The sequence below is a fragment of the Spinacia oleracea genome, chromosome 4, assembly GCF_020520425.1.
Source record: "Spinacia oleracea cultivar Varoflay chromosome 4, BTI_SOV_V1, whole genome shotgun sequence".
NCBI lineage: Eukaryota > Viridiplantae > Streptophyta > Magnoliopsida > Caryophyllales > Amaranthaceae > Spinacia > Spinacia oleracea.
The window spans coordinates 25,792,611-25,816,810 of record NC_079490.1 but is presented as its reverse complement, the minus strand read 5'-3'; the positions used below and the strand labels follow the sequence as shown (position 1 = coordinate 25,816,810).

At 35.8% G+C, this 24,200-nt stretch overlaps 1 protein-coding gene across 2 annotated transcripts; it reads left to right on the top strand.

Moving 5' to 3' along the window:
- The first annotated feature begins 560 nt into the window (after positions 1-560).
- On the top strand, positions 561-23,740 carry LOC110780795 (branched-chain-amino-acid aminotransferase-like protein 1). 2 transcript variants are annotated; one of them, XM_021985106.2, is made up of 20 exons: positions 561-744; positions 1,559-1,657; positions 1,762-1,833; positions 2,494-2,586; positions 2,767-2,904; positions 3,622-3,680; positions 4,689-4,791; positions 4,975-5,163; positions 5,304-5,404; positions 6,315-6,369; positions 6,471-6,557; positions 7,229-7,280; positions 7,900-7,985; positions 8,964-9,017; positions 9,945-10,028; positions 10,631-10,702; positions 21,912-21,992; positions 22,945-22,980; positions 23,072-23,209; positions 23,379-23,740. In XM_021985106.2, exons 1-19 carry the CDS (start codon positions 667-669, stop codon positions 23,198-23,200), a joined length of 1,668 nt encoding a protein of 555 aa, XP_021840798.1. In that variant the 5' UTR covers positions 561-666; the 3' UTR covers positions 23,201-23,209; positions 23,379-23,740. The 2 variants fall into 2 exon arrangements, with proteins under 2 accessions (XP_021840798.1, XP_056699647.1); XM_056843669.1 differs by lacking the exon at positions 561-744 and having other exon boundaries at positions 1,608-1,657; positions 2,528-2,586.
- Positions 23,741-24,200: the final 460 nt, after the last annotated feature.

Sequence of the window (24,200 nt, the reverse complement as noted above, 5' to 3'; positions counted from 1 at the left end):
CAAAAAACAAAGATAAAGATGGTCAATACCGTCAAAAATAGATTGCGGAATTTGAAAACAAGCAAGATATGAGTAATAGAAGCAATCAGGACGGAGTTAATAACAACCAACTTAACTGCCGATAAAGCCTAAGGGATGAAAATTTAGTCAGACGTCTAGCAATGTTGTCCACCAAACTTTAGAAAGCAGAACAGTTAGACCTTCCCATGTCCAGAAGAACACCCAAGTAAGGGCTCACAAAAATATTTTGACCAAGACGCAAAGATTTAGCTAAATAGTCACGACAATTTTTGTTCGTTAGCGCTTAAGAGTTAAGACTGCATCTATTTTTGGCGAAAAAATAACAAATGTTAGAAGTTAAGAGTTATTTTTTTTTTTTTTTTTTGGTGCGAATGAGCCACAAGGGCTGGGATGAGAATCGATCCCAGGATCACCTGAAACCGGGATGGAAGCTCTAACCAACTGAGCTATCCATCACTCTCAGAAGTTAAGAGTTGTGATAGCAATTCCAGCACATGATTTGGGCCCCTTGGTCCTCTCACTCTCAAGTCTCAAGTCAACAAATCAAACAAAATTGAAATTGCCAAAAACTGTACTCCTCCTAGGCTCCTGTAGTCCTCACTACCAAAAAAAGAAGCAATCACGAATTCATCAAGCGCAACAAAAATGGCGGAAGTGGAAGTAATTCATTCATGGTCTGCTCCTCGATCTCTCAGTACCAGTCTCATGTACTCCTTTGCTCAAGTATTTCCACATCCCTCCCTTCAATTTTTTTTAAATTTCCCCCCTCCTCCCAATTTTATCAGTTTTTTCCCGCACTTTTATGTTATTCATTTCGAGAATTACCATAATTCAATTACAATTTATGCATGTTATTCTTCATTGTTAAATTCTTGTGATCGTTGACTTCTTTGTCAATTTTATTTTTAGGATGGCATAAAATGTTGAAATGTTTGGATTGTAAGCGATTTATCCTAGGTTTCATTCTGTGATAAGAATTACTATCTGTTGGGGTAACTGAAAAATGTGGTGTTGAACTTCGTTTATTGTGCTCGTTGGAGAAGACGAGAGAAAATAATCGAGTTATATTCTTAAAGAGTTGCTCCTCGAATTGCCAATTGGTTTTGGGACGGAATCTCACACGAGTGGCCTAGGCCATTTATGTATGTGCTTATTTTTTTGAAGGATGCTTATTGTTGTTAAGAGTTTAGCAATTGGTTTCGGGATGAAACCTCACACATGTAGCCTAGGCCATTTTTGTACTATGTGCTTGAAATTTAACTTATTGTTAAGAGCTACTCTTCACTTTACCAATTGGTTTTGGGACATAACCTTACACTGTGGCCTAGGCCATTTATGTATCATTCATCATCATTATCGTTACCCAATGCCTTCTTCATCATTTATGTATGTGCTAAAATAGTTACTTATGATTTACGGAGTATGGTTATTATTTGTTAAGAGTTACTCCTCGCATTGCTAATTAATTTTGGGAGAGAACCTCACACGTGTAGCCTAGGGGTCGCTTATATTTATTTCATTATTATTGCTCTTGTAGCGGGATGATACTGAAGTGCTTGATGAACCCCTTTATGCAAACTTTCTTCAAGTTACTGGCGTAAAGCGGCCTTACCGGGAGGAGGTTCTATCAAATATGGTATGTAACTGTAGAGAATGTATTATTAGTTTTTTCATACCAAATACGGAGTAAATATTAGTTCTGTTACTAACTTTTTCCTACTTTTTTAAATTGCCAATTAGGAATCTGATGGGGAGAAGGTTATAAATGAGGTCATATATGGTCCTGGAAATAAGAAATATCGTTTTTGTAAGGTAATTATGTCTTTCTAATCGCACTTGATGATTTTGCAACTGAAAATATTATACAAGGGAAATAAAGTGAATTTAGAGTGGTCTACTTAATTTCTAAACATGCTTAGGGGTAGCATGAGAAATAACTATTGTACGTGCAATTTTGGCATACCACTCTCACATTTGAACTAATCCAAGACCCACATAGGATATACTAGAATTAAGTTCCGTTGAGGAGGTGATGGATGACCGAGGAAAGATCCTCTTTGATATACCTGTCAATTTCAATATTGGGGCATATGAATGAGCACATATAAGCTGAGTGAAGTTCCATTCCCAATTGACAGTGAGTTGGTTGCGACTAGGAAGCTTGGAAATTTGTGGGACATGAGGTTTCCCCATTTCTGAAACACTAGCTGTTTCCAAAACCCTCACAATTCCATGCTAATGAAGTCTATAAACGCCAGAGACTTGAGGTTTTTCTCTATCTAAAACGTTACCGTTTTGAAACCCGATCTATTTCTGTACTACATTGGGTTGCAAATGCGCTCAAGGACATCACTTCTTTCCGTGTAATGGTCTGTACTCTATGCTAGAACGAACATGGTTGCCTTGTGGTGTTGTTCTTATTCTGCAGAAGATAGGCCCATTTTTTATAAAATAGCCTAATTTTGGTTTCAGCACATGTCTAAACAACGCCTACCTGGCTTGCCAGATGATTTGATGAAGAAGGGAAAGCACTTCATATTGATAAGAAATCCGATGGATGTTCTGGTGAGTTCTTATATGAAACCTTGTTATATTTCCTCTGAAATTCCCATGTATGTATAAATCAACATCAAGGGAAGTACATAAATAAGTTGCTTGTAGGAAATTTCTTTCGCGTGTCTATTAATAATGCTTTGGTTCATTACTGAATTAACTGTGCTACCTATCTGTGTGTTTGAATGCTAGCCATCCTTTGACAAGGTTGTAACCCCAACTTTTCTTGAAGTGGGTTTAGCTGCTCTCGTCACCATATACAGTGAGCTCTCTTATCTTGGAAACCCGCCTGTTATCGTCGATGCTGGAGAACTTCAACGAGATCCAGAGGTTAATTTTCAAACCTTTCAGTACTATTTTAAAAATGAGATGTTTGCTTTACATGGAGCATATATGGTGCACTTTCTTTTTCTAAATTTATGCCGTAGTTAGATGAATGATAAACAGCTGAACATAAATAGTGTATCTGCTTCTTCGATCTTACGCTGGGCTCCTCTAGCCTAATTACTTTTCTAATTTATGTAAAAGGCTCTTCTTTCAATGGGTTTCAAGTTTATTATTATTTTTTACCTTGTATCTTGTTACACATACTTTTCTTGTTGTACTTCTATGATTTCTATTTTTTATAGATGAAGAAGGTTAGATGCTGAAATGGTTGTAATAGTTGCCTGATGTTTGGTGAATTAATTTTTTTCTTCGTGAAAGAAAAGTTGCTCAATCTTTCCATGATAAACCCTTAGCACCGTCTTTGGTGTCTCTCTGGATATAACCGAATTTACTTTTATGCATGCTGTTATTATCACCAATCCATACTGAGAGAAAATAGTATGTGGAAAAATAGAAGGCTCAAAGTGTATTCATTGTTTGGTGAAATCTCAGTTTCCAATGTAATGTGTGTATTTTTTTTGTCATCTGGTAAGGTAAGATTCAACTGTGCTTAAGTTGCTATGAGTTAAACAGTTGGTAGTTTGCCTCTTATTTCTCCATCATTCATTAGGTGTCTTTGTTTTATTAATAAATAAATGCTTCTTCAATTTTTCTCTGTAGGGAGCTTTACGTGGTCTTTGTGAGGACCTGAATATTCCCTTTCAGCCAGCAATGCTCAAGTATGAAACATGCGTGAACTCTGCTGGTTTCTGTTCATATAGCTCTAGTGTTTTATGCAGGAGTGCATACATTTCATCACCATCCGAGATGTTGACCCATGAATTACAGTTTGCCAGTCAGTTGCTTGAATGATTTAGCATATAAATACAGCTGATGATGTCTTATATTTAACTTTCAAGACATTACTGAAACTTTTCCCACATACATGTGCTGCATAAGAAATGTATCACAAATTCACAACTCAAACCCGTTGTCTTTTGCCTTGTTTGGTAACTAGCAGATAGTAGATACTAGTTTGTGTTTGCAGATACTCCCTCTGTTTTAATATAAAAGGCACCAAACTTTTCGAAGTTGAACTGTGAGTCTGTGATCATTAACTCTCAATATATATTGATAGAAGTCAGTAATTTTTGTTAATTATTCATCTGTATTTAAAGTTTGTCTGTGGTTTATTTTAATTCCTAGATGTTCACTAACGTGCAATTAGGAGTCAAAGTGTTGTTTGTGTACTATGGAGTACCCGACTTCTTTATTTCTTGTTTTCTAACTTTGATATGAAAACTTAACTATGTTGCCTTTTTTTAAAAACCTTATCCACTGGGTTCATTTTTCCGCCTCCTGCGTCCTGTCATTCCTGAAGGGACTGAGATAGTGAGATGGTTTCATTTGTCTGTTGTTTTTCATACAAAGTTCTGCATAATATTTATCTAGTTTTGTTTTGAATTAGAGCTCAATGGATTTAGTTGCATTCAACTCTTTCCCGCTTGGCAACTCGAGTTCCGTTGTATATTCTATGCTGAAGGCTTGTAAATTTACCCCCAAACCCGGTCTCACCGTAGGCTTACTGCATTTGATAGATCATAAATAAATAAATAAATTCTCTTAGAAATCCTGACTGCATTCACCAATATGCATATGCATATCAGTTTCTATTTTGTTTGGCTCAAATTTTGTGGTTTTGAGTTAATAGGCAGTCAAAGTTTAAATAATTTTTCTCTTTTCTTCAGATGGGAAGCCGGTCCAAAACACATTGATGGTGTCTGGGCTCCGTGGTGGTATGAAGGTGTGCATAAGTCAACTGGTTTCAAAACAGAAAACAAATATCCCAAGGTTTTATTTACTCCATGTTCACTCTTACTGAAGATTATAAACCTTGTACTGTTGGTTCTTATTGTTAACTTTCTCCGTTTGATGAACTATCAAAGTTCTGAAAGAGCTCTGTAGTTTATTGTTTACCATTCTTTTGTGTATTTGTTTTCCTTGTTGTAATATTATTTCTTCTTTTATCCACAGACGTTTCCATCGTCTCTCTATGACTTATTGGAACAATGTCTACCCTTCTACAACTTTCTAAAGCGTCGTCTTAAAAGGTCCTCTTCCCTTCTAAGTTCACCCTTGCCCCATCCCAGTCTTCCTGTTCCAGCAAATAAGAAGTTACTTGCATGGGTTGGTGATGAGATTCTACCTCGCGATAGTGCAAAGGTGTATTTATGTTTTGCTTGGTAACACGTGGTGCTTTCTGGAATCCTTCTCAGCTATTTAGTTTATCCATTTTAGTTTGTTTGCTAACAATATATGAATTAAGTTTTAACTGCTTGTTTTTGTATTGTCAATTCTTCAAGGTTTCAGTTCTAGACTCAGTAGTACAAGGAGGTGATTCTGTTTGGGAAGGACTCCGAATTTACAAAGGAAAAATCTTTAAGCTGGAGGAACATTTGGATAGGTTAGTGAGTTTTATGGACATTGCACTTTTTAACCGCTTATGTTAACTGCTTGTAACTATAGTTTACCAAATGTTAAGTAAAAGGGACGAAATCGTTTTTGTAACCTGTGCTCGGATTAACACTTTGTTTGGATAGCAACATAGAATGGAAACAAAGGGGAGGGAAAGAGGAGGAAGGGGAAGGGAAAGAAAGGGAGGGAGGGGGTAGGTGGAGATCCATTTTCCCTCCAAATCTCTCCAATTTTGGAGGGATGGTGTTTATTAAAGAGGGAGCCCCTTCCTTTCCCCAACCCCTTATCCAAACAAGGGAATTTGTTCCCATCCCTTCCCTTCAGTTCCTCTTATCCAAACAAATTGTAAGTCCTGCATGCCTGATCTATTATGTAGTGTTTGGGCTTCGGATCACAGATCACTTAACACGACCGTAGCATGGTGAAGAAATTACAATACGTGTTTTGATTGGTTTGCAATAGCTTATTGGATATTTGATCTACTTAGGAACAGCTTATTAAGGAAGACAACCCACACTTGATTTGGTTTGCTTGGACATGATCTCCTTGTTCAGTATGATAACCCTTTTATTTGTTGAAATTGTATCATGCTAGCAAAATTAAGGAATCCCAGATGGTTACAGACTCAATGTTCAACCCAGTATTTCAATCCTATTTTTGTGTTGAAGCCATTTGTAGGTAGACATGTGCTGTATTGTTGTAAAGCTTAAATGTTTTCTTTAGCCAATTTTAATTCTTAGATGTTCAGTTGACAATATAGAAATTTGTTAGATTCATAGTAAGTGTGCTGTTATTCTTGCTTATTTTTATTTTATTTTATATATTTATATATATATATATTATTGCCACTACTCCATATACTACTGACACTAGTTTGGCACACAAATTTTTATTTTCAGACTGTTTGACTCTGCAAAAGCTTTGGCTTTCAGCAATGTTCCAACACGCGAAGAGGTGAGGTTGCGGTTGCAGAGCTTTAATCATTCACTATTAGCCTTTTGTTTCTGTGATTTTTCCTTACAATATATAGCAAATTTACATGCCTTCTATAACAGATCAAGGAAGCTATTTTCACCACTCTAATTAGGAATGGCATGTTTGATAATTCCCATATTCGTCTAAGTTTAACTCGCGGCAAGAAGGTAACATCTTTTCTTCTTCTTCAACCTGTTGCTGTGTAGATGTTTAAGTTGAGAGTTTGATACAAAATTTTGTTTTAGGATAATAGCTACTAAAACTACATCTGTGCAATATAATATCTGTTAGTAGTATCTTGAGGAGGAAGATAGTTGGTTAGTTTTAGGGGGAAAGGAAAATCAGAAATTCTATAAATAAGGGAGATAGGGAAAGTAGAGGGCATCCAGAATATTGAATTGTCATCTTAGTTTTGTTAGCAGTTGGGACTTTGGTAGTGAAACAAGCCACCCGAAAGCTTGTATCTGTCAATCAATTGTTCTGTTCTCTAGAATATTAAAAACAATTATCATCTTCTTCCTTGAATTCTTCCATTAATTATACTCCAGTTATGTTAGTTCATAACAAAATACTTTCTTGGATTCTTTGCAACTGTACATGGAATTCTCTTTAAAGTTAACGCCTATCAGTGGTAAAATTGTGGTTGCACTTGAGAGTTGAGACATGGTGGTGTAATGTTTGGAAATATTTCCTATGTAGTACTGCTCCAGAATTTAAGGTTTGGCCAAATTAGTTTTACGTAGTCCAAACATGTGTCAAATTGTCAGAGTCAGACGTTCTGTTCCTTTTGATCAACCTATATCTTTTCTGAAGAAAATTGTTCTCTGGATATCTGTAGGTTACTTCTGGAATGAGTCCTGCATTCAATCTTTATGGCTGCACCTTAATTGGTAATTCTACTTGCTTAGTATTCTTTCGTTGAATATATTGAGTAGCTTAATAGGTTTAAATAGAATTTCTCAGAGAAACTTGAACTTTTTTATCATCAACGATTAATAACATGAATGTGTAACACCGTGTTGAGCGTTTAATACTGACTTTAACCTGTGCCTCACCATGGACAGAAGTGCTGTTCAAAACTGATGTCATGTAGATTCTTATAGAATATGATCATAGACTGTGGGCAAATTGTTGTAAAGTAAGAAACAGGTTTTATGTGCCCTCACCGTCCCACTAAGTTTGTATATTTGTTGAAAACTGTGTTGAGTCAAATTTTAATTTTCAAGAAAGTGACGTACTTTATGGCATGGAGAGAGTAGCAATTAAGGATCTACTCAGACCTCATGTTTTTTCATTAATCTTCATCTTCACAGGACGCTTAAGTAGCGGAGCTTTGTATAGCAATAATGTTTTCTGCTTTAAAGCATTTATTTATCTCATTTCTTTGATCTTCTAAATACTTAGCTTCAATATTTCTCTCTTTTCTGTTTTAGAATGTTACCTTCAAATCTTCAATATCCATTATTCTGGAGGACTAATCATTTCCTCCCTTTTTCTCTGGAAATGTAGTGCTTGCTGAATGGAAGCCACCTGTCTATGATAACACCAAGGGTGTAACTCTGGTTACTGCTACAACCCGCCGCAATTCTCCAAATGTAAATATGATGCTTCTACATTTATGTTTTACTGTCTGAGTGTGTTTCAATGTGAACTTTGCTTGTCCAGTTATATGCATATTTTCTTCTTAGTGGTGGTAGGGTCTATGCTTTATGTTATATGTTGCATTTACATCAACCTACCATTATAGGCCTTTGTCATCCAGCTGCTAGAAGAAATGTAAATTTAAACTGGATGATGATGGCAGCTCTGCTGAACAATTTTGGGCTGCAGCATTATTTGGCTGCTTGAAAACTCCTGGCATACTGGTCCTTCTCCAACGAGTTCAATAAATAATCCTTTTGATCTTTTTAGAATTTTTTTCGGACTGGCATTTTCGTTGTTATGGACTTACAGTACCGGCTGTTAAGATTGGGTCTGCTTATTCAGGTTTGATCACCATAATGGCTGTCTCCTTAGTTACTATGCAAACTATGATGAAAAAAATAGTCATACAAGGTTAATGCATTATATGTAACTTCTCTTGTTATATATTACATAGTATCATTTTCATGCCTTGTGATAAGTACTTGTTCATGTCTCCTGATTGAGTGATTATGATACGACACATGAATTTTTAATTTTTTGCTAGTAATTATTATTTTAGCTTTGCAAGCTACAAATATTGTTCTTTTGGCTGTAGGATGTAAAGGACTAAATCAAAATGGCTCTTAAAACCTCTTCGCTTCCTTTCCATGAAGTAGAAGATGGTCGTCCCGTTGTCGTCCCCTTATCGCTTTTGGGTCAATTGGAAACAACCTCTCTGCAAATGCAGGGGTAAGGTTGCGTACACCCGACCCCCCCTTACCCCGCTTCTTGCGGGAGCCTTTTTGAGGCAATGGGGTAATGATAATGAATGCAAGCTACAAATATTATGTGCAAATGATGAACTTGCCTTTTATGGATGAAAAACTGTAAATATGACAAATTGATAACATCATACACGTATTTGACTTTTCTGTTTTATTGGCTTGCAGAATTTGGATTCAAAGATCCACCACAACAACCTGCTGAATAATATACTTGCAAAGGTAGTATCTTCTCTTAACATGCATTGTGATGATCAGCTTCAAAATCCCCAAAGTTTTATCAAATTCCCAAATTTTAATGTTCAATTGGGTTATCAGCTTTGAGATTGCTTTTTATGTTTTACTGCTTGTGTTTGGGATTATGAAACTTATAGATGGTTCTGAATGCATTTTTAATTCTAACTAGTTAGTGGCCCGGGCGATGCCCGGGAGTGTTGCATATACTTCGAGTTTTTTTTTATCATTTCAAATTCACTATAAATTTCTTTATATCGCAGTTTGACCATACTATGAATTTCATTACGTATCCAGTTTAAGGATAAAATTGGTTAACCAACTACCTTTAAACTAATTTTTTGAATAAATTTGCATTATTTGTGTAAATTTTTATTTTTTGTACCTACTTTACTTATGACTTGTAAGAAATTTTTTAAGTTACAATTGTATATCGAGTTACATAGAATACATTTTGGGGGAAAAGAACACACTTGATTAGTTAAAACTTAAAAGAAAGCGCAACATTATTTTTTCCTATTCTTTTCTCTGTTAATTTCATGGTTTTATGTTTGATCTACATACATTTCTAGAAAAGATAAATGATTCGATTAGTAATTGAATAAAAATTAAGAAACTTTTTGTTACCATAAATTAGGGTATTAAAGGTTTATGCATTCATAAGTATGAATTTTCTCTTTTTTAATTGTTTTAGAGTCATAAGTTGTGTCATTGGAGTGATGGTCAAGACTTTGCATTAACATATAAGAGATCATGAGTTCAAGGGTGGATAACAACATTTTTTTTTTATGAGGACGCAATACACGATGTGTGCGTATGACATGGCACTGCTATGCCATGTCACTTGCCAAGTCATCGTGACACATGGAGAGATGTCATGGAATACCAGATTAAGTAGCCCTTTTCTGGATGCAGGTAGAAGGGAATAATGCAAATGCTGATGATGCAATAATGCTCGACAAGGATGGATATGTATCTGAAACAAATGCAACAAATATTGTGAGATTGTTTTTCTAACTATTTACCTTTTTGGCTTACATATATCTTCATAGAATCTTTCTAGATAAATCTGAATGATCGCACTTTATGCTTCCCTTCACCTCCCTCACCGAGTCACTGCTAAATGAAAGACAGAAGGTTGTTAGTCCCATTTGCAAACGGACAAACAAGTCACAGGATTTCTCATATGCACTAGCTTGTAATGCTGGTTACACGGCTGTTATATCTTATATGCAAATTATGGATGTTGTCAATACTTTAAAAATTGCAGTTATCAAATTTAAATGCATGTCCACCTGGATGTAAATTGTCAAAATGGGTAATGCTTTATGGTAACACATATGACAAACTTTGCTGGTGATGGTTGAGCGTTGGAGTATTGATTATTTTAGTCTCTCTGCACCTGGTTGTTTGATCCTCATCAGTCATCACCTGTGCGCGCAGGGATTCCCTTCCCTTATCCATCTTCCCCTCCCTGGATGTGGACTCTTACCTTTAAATATAAATGACCACTTTCCTCGAAAACCTTGTTCTTCTACAAGTTTGAGATGTATGTTGATATACAGTCCGCCATTTTATAACTGCTAAATTTCATCTTGCAGTTTATGGTGAAAAAAGGCAGAGTCTTGACACCTCATGCAGACTATTGTCTTCCTGGAATAACTCGAGCTACTGTAAGTTGTTACAATGCCCCCCCCCCAACCCCAACATGTTGTATGCTCAGATTTGGACCCCTAGAGTTTGGCCAAAGACATGACAATTAATACTTAGGTCCGTTTGTAGCAGTGGCGGATCCAGAATTATATGTAGATGCGTCTCTATTTGAAATTTGTAGAAAAATTAACTAAAGTATTTTAAAAGAAAACTAATTAATAATTAATTAAAAATAAGCATGTTTTTTGTCAAGTGGGGTCACGCAGCTACTGTAAGTTGTTACAATGCACCCCCCCCCCCCCCCCCAAACATGTTGTATGCTCAGGATTTGGACCCTTTGGTATGGCCAAAGACAGGACAATTAATACTTAGGTCTGTTTGGTAGCAGTGGAGGATCCATAAGTATATGTAGATGCATCTCTATTTGAAATTTGTAGAAAATTTAACTAAATTAAGTATTTTTAAAGAAAACTAATTAATAATTAATTAAAAATAAGCATATTTTTGTCAAGTGAGGTCACACGGCCCCACTTCATATAAAGCTACATCTGCCACTCTTTGGTAGGTGGTATTAAACTGGCGGTAACGGGAATGTATTTAAATGTAAATTTGTAAGGATACTGAAGTATCATCCTAATGTCTGGTAATGCAACCTCATCCCAGAACTTGTATTTTTCTTCATAAATTTCCATTACCACCCCCTAGCAATACCATCTCCTAAGTAGTAGTGGATGTAATAAAAGTTTATGAAGAGAAAAAGATACTTTTGGGAGCACTAGTGTTAAAAGGAATGAGAATAAGATTTATCTTGCAAATTTATATCTACAAATCCGTTCCCATTATCTCTGCTACTTACCAAGCTCTCGGATCCATTGTTCCATACCCAAGCCTCGCACTTGCTTCGGAGTCTGAGCATCATAGGTTTGCTTTGCGTTTTCTCAACTTATCCTCCATCAATGGTAAATTTTAATAGAATACATAGAGAGAGTTGTAACTAAGGGTAGGAGAATAAGGAGATGCTTATAGTTAAGATACGTGGAAATGCCCTTATATTTAAACTTGATTAGCAGAAATCTAAGCCATGTTTGAAAGGCACCACAAACCACTTTGTCAAACACACATGTGAATGCCATTTAAGTTTGTTTCCCTCTGTCCCTTATAACTGTCCGAATACACCATATGCTGAGACAGTGTCGTTCTGCTCTTTTGAATTATCCAACTACCCCTGCCAGTTAAGCCTATTCTGAGTAATAGTATTTGTGTATGATCCTGTTTCTTTCTTTCTCCTTTACTATGTGCTTCCTTTTCTCTGTTTTTGCATATAGTCTCCCTAAAAAGGATGTTGCAGATAAGCATCCTTTGTTTTTTTTAAGTCTATAACCACCATTTCTTCATGTATTTTCATTTACAAATTTAAGATGCCTGGCTTCAACAAATTCCCTTACTTTATTGAAAAACTCCAAAGGAGGGATGCTTCTGCAAGCCTATGAACAAAATATCAGTTTGTGATAAACTGGGAAGTGGTGGTGTCTATAATGATTTTAGCAGGGAACGTCATATGTGTTCACTCTGAAACCAACACTTTTTGAGGCACAAAGGTATTGAAAAGTCAAATATTTAACATAGCCTCGTGAGGCAATTGGGGTACGTGACAAGACTCATACTAGCCCATGGAAGTTGATCTAAGCTGCATCTTCACTCTTTTTTCTTTCCTTGCATGTTATTCTATACGGTGACGGGGAGACAGGGTTTGTCTTTCTAGACCTACATTACAATGAGTCCTTGACTACATAGAAAGGTATATCCTATATGACTTATTTCTAAGCAGGGTATGACTTGGATGACTGGTCCAACATTAGAGACAAAGAGAGATTTGACCTTTGAAACATGGACCTCTGCTTGCAAAATCCAGCCAATAACAATGAGGAACAGCTAAATCTTTTCTTATGTAAAGGGATGCATCAAACTGATGTCTGGTGATACTAACTTAGGACCTTTACCTCATCATTAAAAGGAGACTTGGTCCATGGGTTCAACTGTACAAGTGTTTGCAGTGGCCAGTTTCTGTTCTTCAAGAAAGGACATGAAATTCCTGATTAAAAACATCAGCCAAATAGAAGGTGTTGGGGGATAAGGATTTTATTCTAGCCAATATATGAGATATTCTTCTGTTAAAATGATTCTAAAGAGAAATTCCTCCCTTTTAATTCTTTCTTTACTCTTTAATACTCTCATTGTATGACACTTATTTCGAGAATGGTGACAACGAGAAGGGTGCAACTTTTCAATTATGGTTTATAAAAATAAGAAGATTCATGCAAATTCAATGTGGTGCAACGAAATTATCTTAACTCTGCTAGTTGACCTCAGAAACTTTTAGTGGGAGATGAGGTTTGCTGCAAATAAATAAGTAATGTGGCAACAAAGCCTACCAAACTCTCTCATTGCTACTTGTATATAAGAATCCCTACACTACACTTCTCCTGTAGCTACTATTAATAGTGCTTGCCAGTTGCCACCATCTTTTACTGCTGAATGATGCTGTTATTTTTAGTTTTCTTACTGTAACCTCTATAAATCAACATTAGAAGCCACCTTTCTGATATTTATTTGTTAGAGCCACCCAGCCCAAAATGTGACTTCTAAGTTCGAATAGATAAAATTATAACATGAAATAAATATTTCAAAAAATATGTAATAAGAATTATATTTTTGCATATATTTTGGGATAAAAGTCATAAAACAAACAACCACTTTGTGAAGATAAATGTATATAACTTGAGAAAAGTTAGAATTATAACTTTTGTGATGCGATACAATCTACAATTCTACATACAACCTATTCCTTCTATTATGCTTCATGCACTAAATCAAGAATGACTAAAGTTATATTTCAAAATAAACCGCGGAATATGTTTTCCTCCCCCCCCCCCCCTAAAACTTCTCTTTTTCTTTCACTATAATTTCCATGCTTAAATTAGAGAATTAATTATGTGGTAATTGTAACCGTATGTTCCCACAATTCTTCACCTCGTTCATAATTTGAAAATTCTTCAAACTAGCATCATCTTTTCCACAGATGAAGGATGCAAATGAAAAATTTGCTAGTTTCACGAAAGTTGCACAAGATATTGGCTGGAAAGAAAAAAAGTCTTATGCCTTGTGAGGAACATTGTATTCTTGGTTGATGAAGAAGCAACGGCTGGTGGGGGGGTGGAGACAAATTTCATCACAAAAACCCTAATGAATCAGATCTATCTAAAATCCAAATTGTATACATACAACTATACAAGATGAGGCATCTTAATCCGGGAATACATTAATAAGTTCGTTAGGATTATATCAGATTTACAGGATATAGATGTTAAGATAGATGATGAAGACCAAACACTCATGCTACTACTTCCATTGCCAAAGTCCTATGAAAATCTAGTCCAAAATTTGATGTCTATGGGTGATACTCAAACTTTTAGCGGATGATCTTCGAAAGGTTACTACAATTAGGATGTTGTATAGAGATTGAAGAGAATACAGGAGAAAAAATCAGGGATTGTTTTTACAACTAGAGGAAGGACCATTTAAGGAGGAAGAGTATAGATCAAAATTTAATTTAGGGATGCTAATCTGCAACATCCTAATAGAAATACTACATTCCTCTATGACATCTTGTAAACAATTATATCTCACATCTATATGCTTTAGTTCTTAGCCAACTGAATTTCACTTTCGCTATCACAAGTTCACAACTCAGATCCACACACAATCTTGCTTCTAACCCCAAATCATTAGAAGTCCCCACAACCACAATGCTTCCTTAATTCTTTATCCCATAGCCATATACTCAGTCTTTGTCGAAGATAAGGCCATAGATAGTGTCCTTTAGCGTGTAACACTCTTTCTAGTTTGGCAGCATATTCAAGCGAGAAATTAGAGTGTATGTTGTAGTGCGCTAACTCGGTATTTTGGTTGTCAACGAGAAAGATTGGTCCTTCTCGCACTAGTAATTCACCCTCTTAGAGCCAAATGAAGGTGTTAGAGCTCACAACGGAAATTTAGCTTCTACTATATAATATGATATCGACCTCACAAATAAAATTAAATTTTGGGATTATACAAACAACCACCATGAAGGATATAATAAATGTAACGTAAGAAGAAATTTTCTTAAATTTATTACAACTAAACTTTTCTGATGTAAATAATAACTACATTACAACCTAAACAATTTATAACACCTTACACGCTATAATAAAGAATGGCTGGAAATGTTTTCTTTCCTCTTTCCTCTCCTACAACTTTCTTCTATGGAAAACAACGGATGATGTTTTCCTTCCTCTTTTCTCTTTTAAAACTTCTCTTCTCTTTTCACATTAATCCATAATGCTTAAATCAGAGAATTAAATAGTTATTTAATTGTAACCATTAATTCCCACAATTCTCCACCTCGTTCATGATTTGAAAAACATTCAAATTTTGGACGAACAAATTGCGTAATCTGTATCCTGTATTCCGTTACTGCTTACGTACCCTTCGACCGGGATCAAACCAATCGTATTTCCATTTATTTCTCCATATAATGCCTTAACATGAGAGAATGTTTAAAAATTCCAAGCGGTGTTGGAACTTGCTTCGTGACACAACCTTGGTTAACATGTCTTCATGGTTCTCATTTTGTATGCACCTTTATAAGAGAAATACTACCTACCTCTATGACATTTCGTACAAAATGATATGTCACATCTATATGCTCGGTACGAGCATGATGAACTTGATTCTTAGCCAAATAAATTGCTATTTGGCTGTCATAACTTATGTTCACACATTCCTGCTTCTGCTTCAACCCCAAATCATCTAGAAGTCCCCACAACCACACTTAGTTTAAAAAGGCGCAAGGCGCACTAAGGCGCACAAGGGCCCTGGAGCCTAGGCGCAAGGCGCAGGCGCGCGCCTTTTGGATACGAGGCGCACATAAATTCTAAAAAAAGCTTGAAATTCGATGTAGAACAAAACTAAAACACTTTATACAGAAAACATCATAATAATTATATTAGTAATGCATAAATGGACGAAAAGAAGCACAATTAGTTGCGAACATACCGCTAAACGACAAAGTACTTAGTAGAAACTTAAAGTTCCACACAATCAACAATTCAACATAATATAAATAAGTAGAAAGAAAAGCAAACACATTAGTTCTTCAAGCTTGAAAATAGGCATCCTAAAATGCTAGTACTCTATGTCATCATCGTACACATCCCGTTAATGATCCCGTTGATAGAGTGCCGATACTAGAACCTTCCATAGTAAATTAACAAGCTGAAAATAGACAAATAAACTCATTTATGCTACTATCTACAACAATGTGTCTAAGACTCTAAGCAACCTACTGACCAAGCACTAGTGCACTACCAAAAAATAATTAAAAGATAAAACTAATATTAAAACAGAAACAAAGAATAAAAATGAAAGACAAATAGAGCCGCAAAAAGGACAGAAATATCAAAAGCATAAATATCAAATGCAGAGACGAAAAATCCAGAACCGAAAAAAGAAAGAAAAAAAAATTCAAAATTAAATACAAAAAATCAAAATTAAATTCCCACAAAGTAACAGTAAAAAGACACTTTCCGGCCAAGTCCCATTAATTGATCATAACGATATCGTGGACCCAATCATAGTCAAAAGAAGAGTTTGATCCTGGCTCAGAAGGAACGCTAGCTATATGCTTAACACATGCAAGTCGAACGGAGGAGGAGGAGGAGGAGAAGGAGGAGGAGCAGGAGAAGGAGAAGGAGAAGGAGAAGAAGAAGAAGAAGAAGAAGAAGAAGAAGAAGAAGAAGAAGAAGAAGGAGGAGAAGGAGGAGGAGGAGGAGACGGAGAGGAGGAGAAGAAGAAGAAGAAGAAGAAGGAGAAGGAGAAGGAGGAGAAGAAGAAGGAGAAGGAGAAGGAAAAGGAGAAGGAGAAGGAAGAAGAAGAAGATAGATCTACATACCTGGAGGCCGGCGAGCAAAGCCGTGGAGGAGAGGGGAAGCCGGCGTCGGAGCAGATCCGTGGAGGAGGCCATGGCATACATTAAACTGTGAACTGCACTAACATAAGGTACATTATCCATGTATGCCTTATATTCCACCGTAGTGGGAGATTGTTTACCGGAGAGCCTAAAATGTGGAGCCAATGGAGTCACCACTGACTTAGCACCTTTCATCCCAAACCTTTCAATATCCCGCTGAATGTAGTCTTTCTTGCTCAAGACGAATTTTCGGTTTGATCTCTCTCTTCTATATCCATACCAAGTATTTTCTTTGCAGCGCCAAAATCTTTTGTCTCAAATTCTTCCCCAAGTTGAGTTTTTAAACTATTTATCTCCACCTTGCTCCTCGAAACAATAAGTATGTCGTCCACTTACAATAGAAGATAAATATAATCACCTCCATGAAGTTTACGAATGTATACACAACAATCATAATTACTTATAGAAACCCCTTACTTTAGCATAAAGGAATCAAATCGCTTATACCACTGTCGAGGAGATTGCTTCAATTCATAAAGTGGTTTCCTCAGGCGACAATACCTTATTCTCCTTACCCTCAACTTTATATCCCTCATATCCCTCAGGTTGATAAATATGGATTTCCTCATACAAATCACCGTATAAGAAGGTTGTCTTCACATCAAGTTGTTACCATAAGCAACAAGACTTAATAGCACTTGAATATTACTGGAGAAAATATTTCAATGTAATCAACATCCTCTTTGTGTGCAAATCCCTTAGCCACTAGCCTAGCCTTATACTTTATATCATCGGGCTTGGAAGGATCCTCTTTTCTTTTATACACCCACTTACAACCAATAGCAGTCTTTCCCACGATATTGAAGAAATTTATGGTTATAATTGAATAACTATTTAATTCTCTAATTTAAGCATTAGGAATTAATGTGAAAAGAGAAAATAAGTTGTAGGAGAGAAAAGAGGACGGAAAACATCATCTGTTGTTTTTCAACCATTCTTTATTTATAGCATGTAAGGTGTTATAAATTGTTTAAATTACAATGTAGTTATGATTCACATCAGAAAAGTTTAGTTGTTATAAATTTAAGAAAAGTTTTTCTTAAGTTACATTTATTATATCCTTCATAGTGGTTATTTGTTTAATCCCAAAATATTATTTCATTTGTGATGTATCAATTTCATATTATCTAAGAGAAGCCAAATTTGCGCTGCGAGTTCTAACAATAGGTATCAGAGCCAACGTCAAAATATTAAGTGGTAAGAAATTTATTTTGAAAAATATTTATAATTTGGCTTCCACTAAATAATATGAAATCGATGCCTCACAAATAAAATAATATTTTGGGATTAAACAAACAACCTCTATGAAGGAAATAATAAATGTAACGTAAGAAAAACTATTCTTTAATTTATAACAACTAATTTTTCTGATGTGAATAATAACTACTCCCTCCGTTTCAAAATAATAGGGACGCTTAAACATTTCACAACAACTAAGATAAATGATTGGAAAGTAATGAATAACTATGGGAAAAGTGGAATTTAGTAAGAAAGAAATAATAAAAAATTAGGTTGAGTGGAGTGGTGCAAACAAAAGATAAAAAAAAAAAGGTTCAGTAAAAAATTATGAGTAAAAAGAGAATATAAAAAGTAGATTGAGTGGAATGTTGTAAGTAAAGTGGGAAAAAGAAGAGTGTGAATTCATTAAATATGGTGGGTCATCTACCCAAAAATTGAATAATGTAGAGTGTCCCTATTAATTTGGAACACTTACTTATTGAAACCGTCCCCATTATTTCGAAACGGAGGGAGTACATTACAACCTAAATAATGTATAACACCCTACCTGCTATAAATAAAGAATGGCTGAAAAACAACGGATGATGTTTTCCTTACTCTCCTACAAATGCCCTTCTCTTTTCACATTAATCCATAATGCTTAAATTAGAGAATTATATAGTTATTCAATTATAACCATTAATTCCCACAGGAGCACGGTCTATTCTAAACACATAACTAGTAGTAGTTTGCCATCTATCTAGATCAACGAGCCGAATCAACAAAGCCGCTTGTCAATGGTACCTTTCAAGTACCTTAAAATCCATTCAATGCTTCCAAATATGCCATATTCGCCATGAATTTATTGACAACATTTTCTGCACGTTTATCACGTACATTAAATTGCCAATTGCACTACCATAAGGTACATTATTTATGTTTAAAGAGCCTAAAATGTGGAGCCAATGGAGTCAACAATGACTTAGCACCTTTTAACCCACCTTTCCTGTTTGATCTCTCTCTTCTTTGCAGCGCCCAAGTCTTTTTCTCAATCTCTTCACCTTAGCTTATCCATCTCCAACTTGCTCTTTGAAGCAATAAACATGTCATCGACATACAAAACAAGATAAATATAATCATTTCCACGGATCTTACAAATGTATACCTAACAATCAAAGGAATCAAATCGCTTGTACTGCTGGAGAGAAGATTGCTTAAATCATAAAGCGAATTCCTAAAGCGACATACCTGATTCTCTTTACTCTCAACCTTGTATCCATGTTGAAGTGTAAGAAAGTTGGCTTCACATAAAGTTGTTCTAGCTCAAAGATTTCTATGATCAACTAGACTCAATAAGTCATATGGAAGTATGTTTTGTGACGGAATAAAATATTTCATTGTGATCAACACCTTCTTTCCGTGCAAAGGCCTTGGCGACTAGCCTAACCTTATACGTTAGTTTATTTGTAGGATCCTCTTTTCTGTTATACACCCACTTATAATAACAGACTAACAGTAGTTCGTATATCCTATCCTATAGGCACTACCACCTCCCACAACTTATTCTTATGAAAAGATCGCATCTCTTCCTCTATAGCAACCGACCAACTCTCTATATCCTTGTCTCTAATAGCTTGTTTGAAGGTGACCGACTCATCATCCTCCATAGAAAATGCATATTCCACTACCGCAAAGCCTCATAAGGGCCTAAACTTCTGAATTGTTTTATATTTCCTCTTCGGGCTAGTGGTGGTTGTTGTTGTAGCACATGTGCATTTTCAATCTCCTCATAATCAAGTTCATCATCCTCATCATTTGTTAGACCTTAGATTCTATCTCCACCACTTCAGTATTTGAAGTCCTAACATCACCATCATTATACACCATAACTTTTGAGAAAAATTACCATGGATCTTTAATCAAATCTCATATTCCTCCTAATTAAAAATTTAGAATCCTCTACCCACCAAACACCCTAAACCTCTTTTGGATATCCAAAAAAGATTGCTTTAGTAGCTCTTTCATCATGCTCGTTATCCTTGACATGGTAATAAGTTGTGCACTCGAATAAGCCGAGTCTCTCGTAAATCGTAATCTACATGTTCCCCTGACCATGTGCTTTAAGGTGTGCCTTACACTGTCTCACAATGCCCTTTGTGATAACACAATTCTTTGAAAGCTCCCTCTATGTACTTTGTACTATTACTACATGTTTTCAACTTTCTACCAATTTTGTTCTCAACCATCACTTGGAAATGTCGAATACCTCACTCTTATGCTTAAGAAAATAAATCCAAGATTATCTTGAATAATCATCAACAAATTTGACAAAGTATTTGGAATTACCCATGTAATTAGTCGAACCCCCAAACACTCGTATGCACATAATAATCCTCTGATTTTGTGCTTGCTTATAGTGAACTTTACCTTGTGTGTTTTTTTCCATATACAATGTTCACAATATTCCATTTACATATTCTTCGTGTATTTTAAAAGAACCTTGTCCACTAAGAGAAGATAGACTTGTGCCATATTCTCGTGCATGTCTTTACTTACTACAATTGTCCCCAAAAGAAGATATAGATTTTTGTGACGAATTCCCTTCATCACTACCAAGGAACGAAGAACAACTTTTATTCCATTCTCCATGACTATTTTGCAACTCTAATAAAAAAAGAGAATATGGTATTTCTGCAAATGTAAGGTTATTGACTTATTATTCTTCCATCATACATCTTGACTTGGACAGTCTTACAAGCATGACCGTTTCCATGTGCTACGGTCCAAATTTTGGTAAGCTGTAAACCACTTCCTATTTGGACACATGTGATGAGATGATCCTGAATCAAGCATCCCCTTGATATTTCATTGCATTGTTCGGAGTAACAATAATCATTCTTGTCATTTGAGACATAATACGACTCTTGGTTTTCTTGTTGTGTTCTTCTGAAGTTGTCGATGTTGTGAATATTACCCTCTTATTTAGTAAATTCCCTTTAATATATCCAAGCTCACCGCATTTGAAACACGGCCTTTCCCAAGAAGTCTATATTTTGATCTAGATTTTCCTTTTTCTAGATTCTTTTGATAGTCAGTGGCCCCACAATATGTGCCACAGTTTTAAACAAATTAACAGGATTTAAATTTGTTGACCTAATTAATCCCTTTTTCCCAATTGGTTGTTATGATAATCCTTATATTTGATTCACTGGATAGTGTCTAGTTTTTTGTGGATAGATTGTCATCATTTAAGGAAACAAGTAAATATTCCTAAAACTTTGTTGAAGCATCTAAATATTCTGCATGCTAGTTACAAGAAGATAAGACTGCAATTTATGTTGGTACTTTTCCTTTTACTCTATTATTTAGAACTCAGCAGTTTTAGAGAAACACCCTTGTAGACTCATGCAGTGCAGATGGAGCTTTCTGACAAACTTGAATTAGAGCATGATATTGATTTGAGTGATACTGATTCAAGTTCTTAGATTTTTTTCTTGCGTTTAATGCTTGTCTTCTACTCTGTATCTGAATTCTTTGTTTCATCAATATGGTCCGTTAGTATATAAAATTTGCAAAAGAATTATATAAATCATATACTATGTCAGGGGACAAATGCATTATCTTTCACGGACTATTTGGAACTCTGATGAACGTTCTTCATGCATACATAATGAGTGCACTGCATTTCGAGGTGTAAAGGGGAAAAGATGGGATGTAATATTTGGGGTTTTGAATGAGCCATAACCATTTCTGGTGTTTTATAACTACATGTCTACATATATGTCCACCTCCACCCCAACCCCTGCAAAATAACAGTACTTTTTGGAAATTTTCCACATCTATAGAGCAGTGTTGTCAACTCTTATTATTGAGTTGCCTTGTTATTATATTTTTACTTCTCCTTTGTAGAATGTTTAATATTCAGCTTTTTAAATGTTCAGGTCATGGACCTTGTGGTGAAGAAAGGTTTTGTCTTAGAAGAGCGACGACTTAGCCTCTCAGAGTTCCATACGGCAGATGAGGTCTTGATTTCTACTTTGCTGATGTTAATATATGCCTAAATAGTAAATTTGAAAGGATTTTCACATTTCTGAATCATTTTAGAAGTTAATGCTGAGGCTTGCGGCTTGCATATGCTCTCTTCTCCTTTCTTTCCCTTGCATGATATGCACTGTTGTTTTTATGTAAATATTCTTGCAAAAAGCTACTTCAGTTGGTAATATTCGTGATAGTACTCCACAGAACATATCCTAATTTTCCAGTTCGCACTTGCTAACTCTACGTTCGGTTAGCTGCCTATAAACATAAAAAAAGTTGGTTCCCTGAAAAATGGTTCTGGTTTATAGTATCTAAATGAGATGATGCTTGGAAAGTAACGTCTTTTGACTGATTACTTGTATGGCTGTATGTGAAGTGATAGCATCTCCAGTCTTTTTTTCTACTTATCCCGATGTCTTTCTCTAGGATCCATGCAAAATTCTATGAACTTTATGGTTGGAAATGCATAAATTGTTTTGTTATGTAAATTCAGTCAGCACAGAGATGTCTATTAGGCCAATGAGCATCTAATCTGTCGTTCACTTATAATCTTCCTTCGCGGATCAAATCCCAATGCAAATACATGCTTATTGTGAAACAACATTCTTTAGAAAAACTATCCTGGTGTTGGGTTTTTTCTAGGGCACACATGGAAAATGCTATAAACTTTACAGTTGTGAATGCATAAATATTTTGTCATGTAAAATCATTCATCACAGCCACTAGGCCAATGTGGATCTAATCTGTTGTTCATTATTATCTCCTTTTATGGACCCAAATCCTAATGCATGTTATTATGAAGCAACATTCTTTAATAACCTTATGGATGCAGTATCTTCTAATGTAGTGCCGAAAATGGAAGTATTTTGCTAACTCTTCCAGAGTCTACCTCCTGAAGTCCTGAGTCTTTGATTGAGTGATTTATTTTTGTCATAGGTATGGACAACTGGAACTATGGGAGAACTTAGCCCAGTAAGTTTTCCTATTGCGCACCATGAATTCAAAAGGGCTTTTCAGCCATATTCTGCAGGTGCTTGATGGTTGATGGGGTGTTTTCTGTCAGGTTGTGAAGATTGATGGGCGTTTGATTGGAGAGGGGCAGGTAGGACCAGTGACGCGAGAGCTGCAGAAGGTATACCAAAAATTGACAGAAGAGATCGGAGTGCCTATACCAACCTATCAGAAAGATTGATTTCAAAAGGTAAGCTCGTATATTATGCCCTCATCGGTAAGATAATTTTTCATGAAAGCTCTAACTGTGAATGTGACTACATTAGGAAGTTTAATTTTCTTAATCCAATTTCCGATGTTGAAGGCCAAGTTTGGTCTGTTGGGTTCTCAACTAATGCCAAATTGTTTATGATGCCAAGGAACTTGAGTCACTAAGTTGCTGGAATTGATGGCTTGATGAATGATGATGAACATGATTCTCTTCTTAAAAGGTTGGATTCTCATTTAAGTGGCAATGAAGTAGGAAGCAGCACAAAAATAAAGAGGATCGTCAAGGATGGATCTATCGAATTTGCCCATGTTTACAAATTCAATTGTTGCACAATAGATGCTAATCAAATCAGAGCTGTATTGTCATGCAGCTTTTTAATGTGATTAAATGATGTAGGTTGTTCACTATTTGGCATCTGCTCTGTAAATAAAACAAATGCGAACTGCCCTGAATCAGTTTGGTTCTTAATAAATGTTTAATCCCTCAATAGATTACAAAATTTACACCTAACCACTGCCCACAGGCTTGATTAGAGCTCTCTTTCTCAATAAGATCCTATGTCCCTACCCCTCTGCTAGTGGCCTTGCAGTGAGTACAGAAAAGCTTCCCTACGGCTGGTGAGCGTCAGCCTCCTAGTACCCGTGGGCGGTGGCTGGTGAGCACATTTCTTAACTGTGATTCAAGGGCCAAATCATTTGGCAGAGATATTTATTTTCTTATTTCCTCTGTTCTGGAGGCTAGGAATTGCAGGCCATTTTGGTTTGTTGGCAAGGCCTCTTAAACTTCTCAACCTAAAGGAAGAAACCATATATTGCAAATTTTACATGCATTAGGCATATACTTCATCCGTTCTTATATTGCAAATTTTACATGCATTAGGCATGACAAAATTGAGTTTTTGTCACTATTTACACAAGCTCATTTGACTTACATTTGTGATCTATACATAAGAAAAAAATATAGTCGTGTG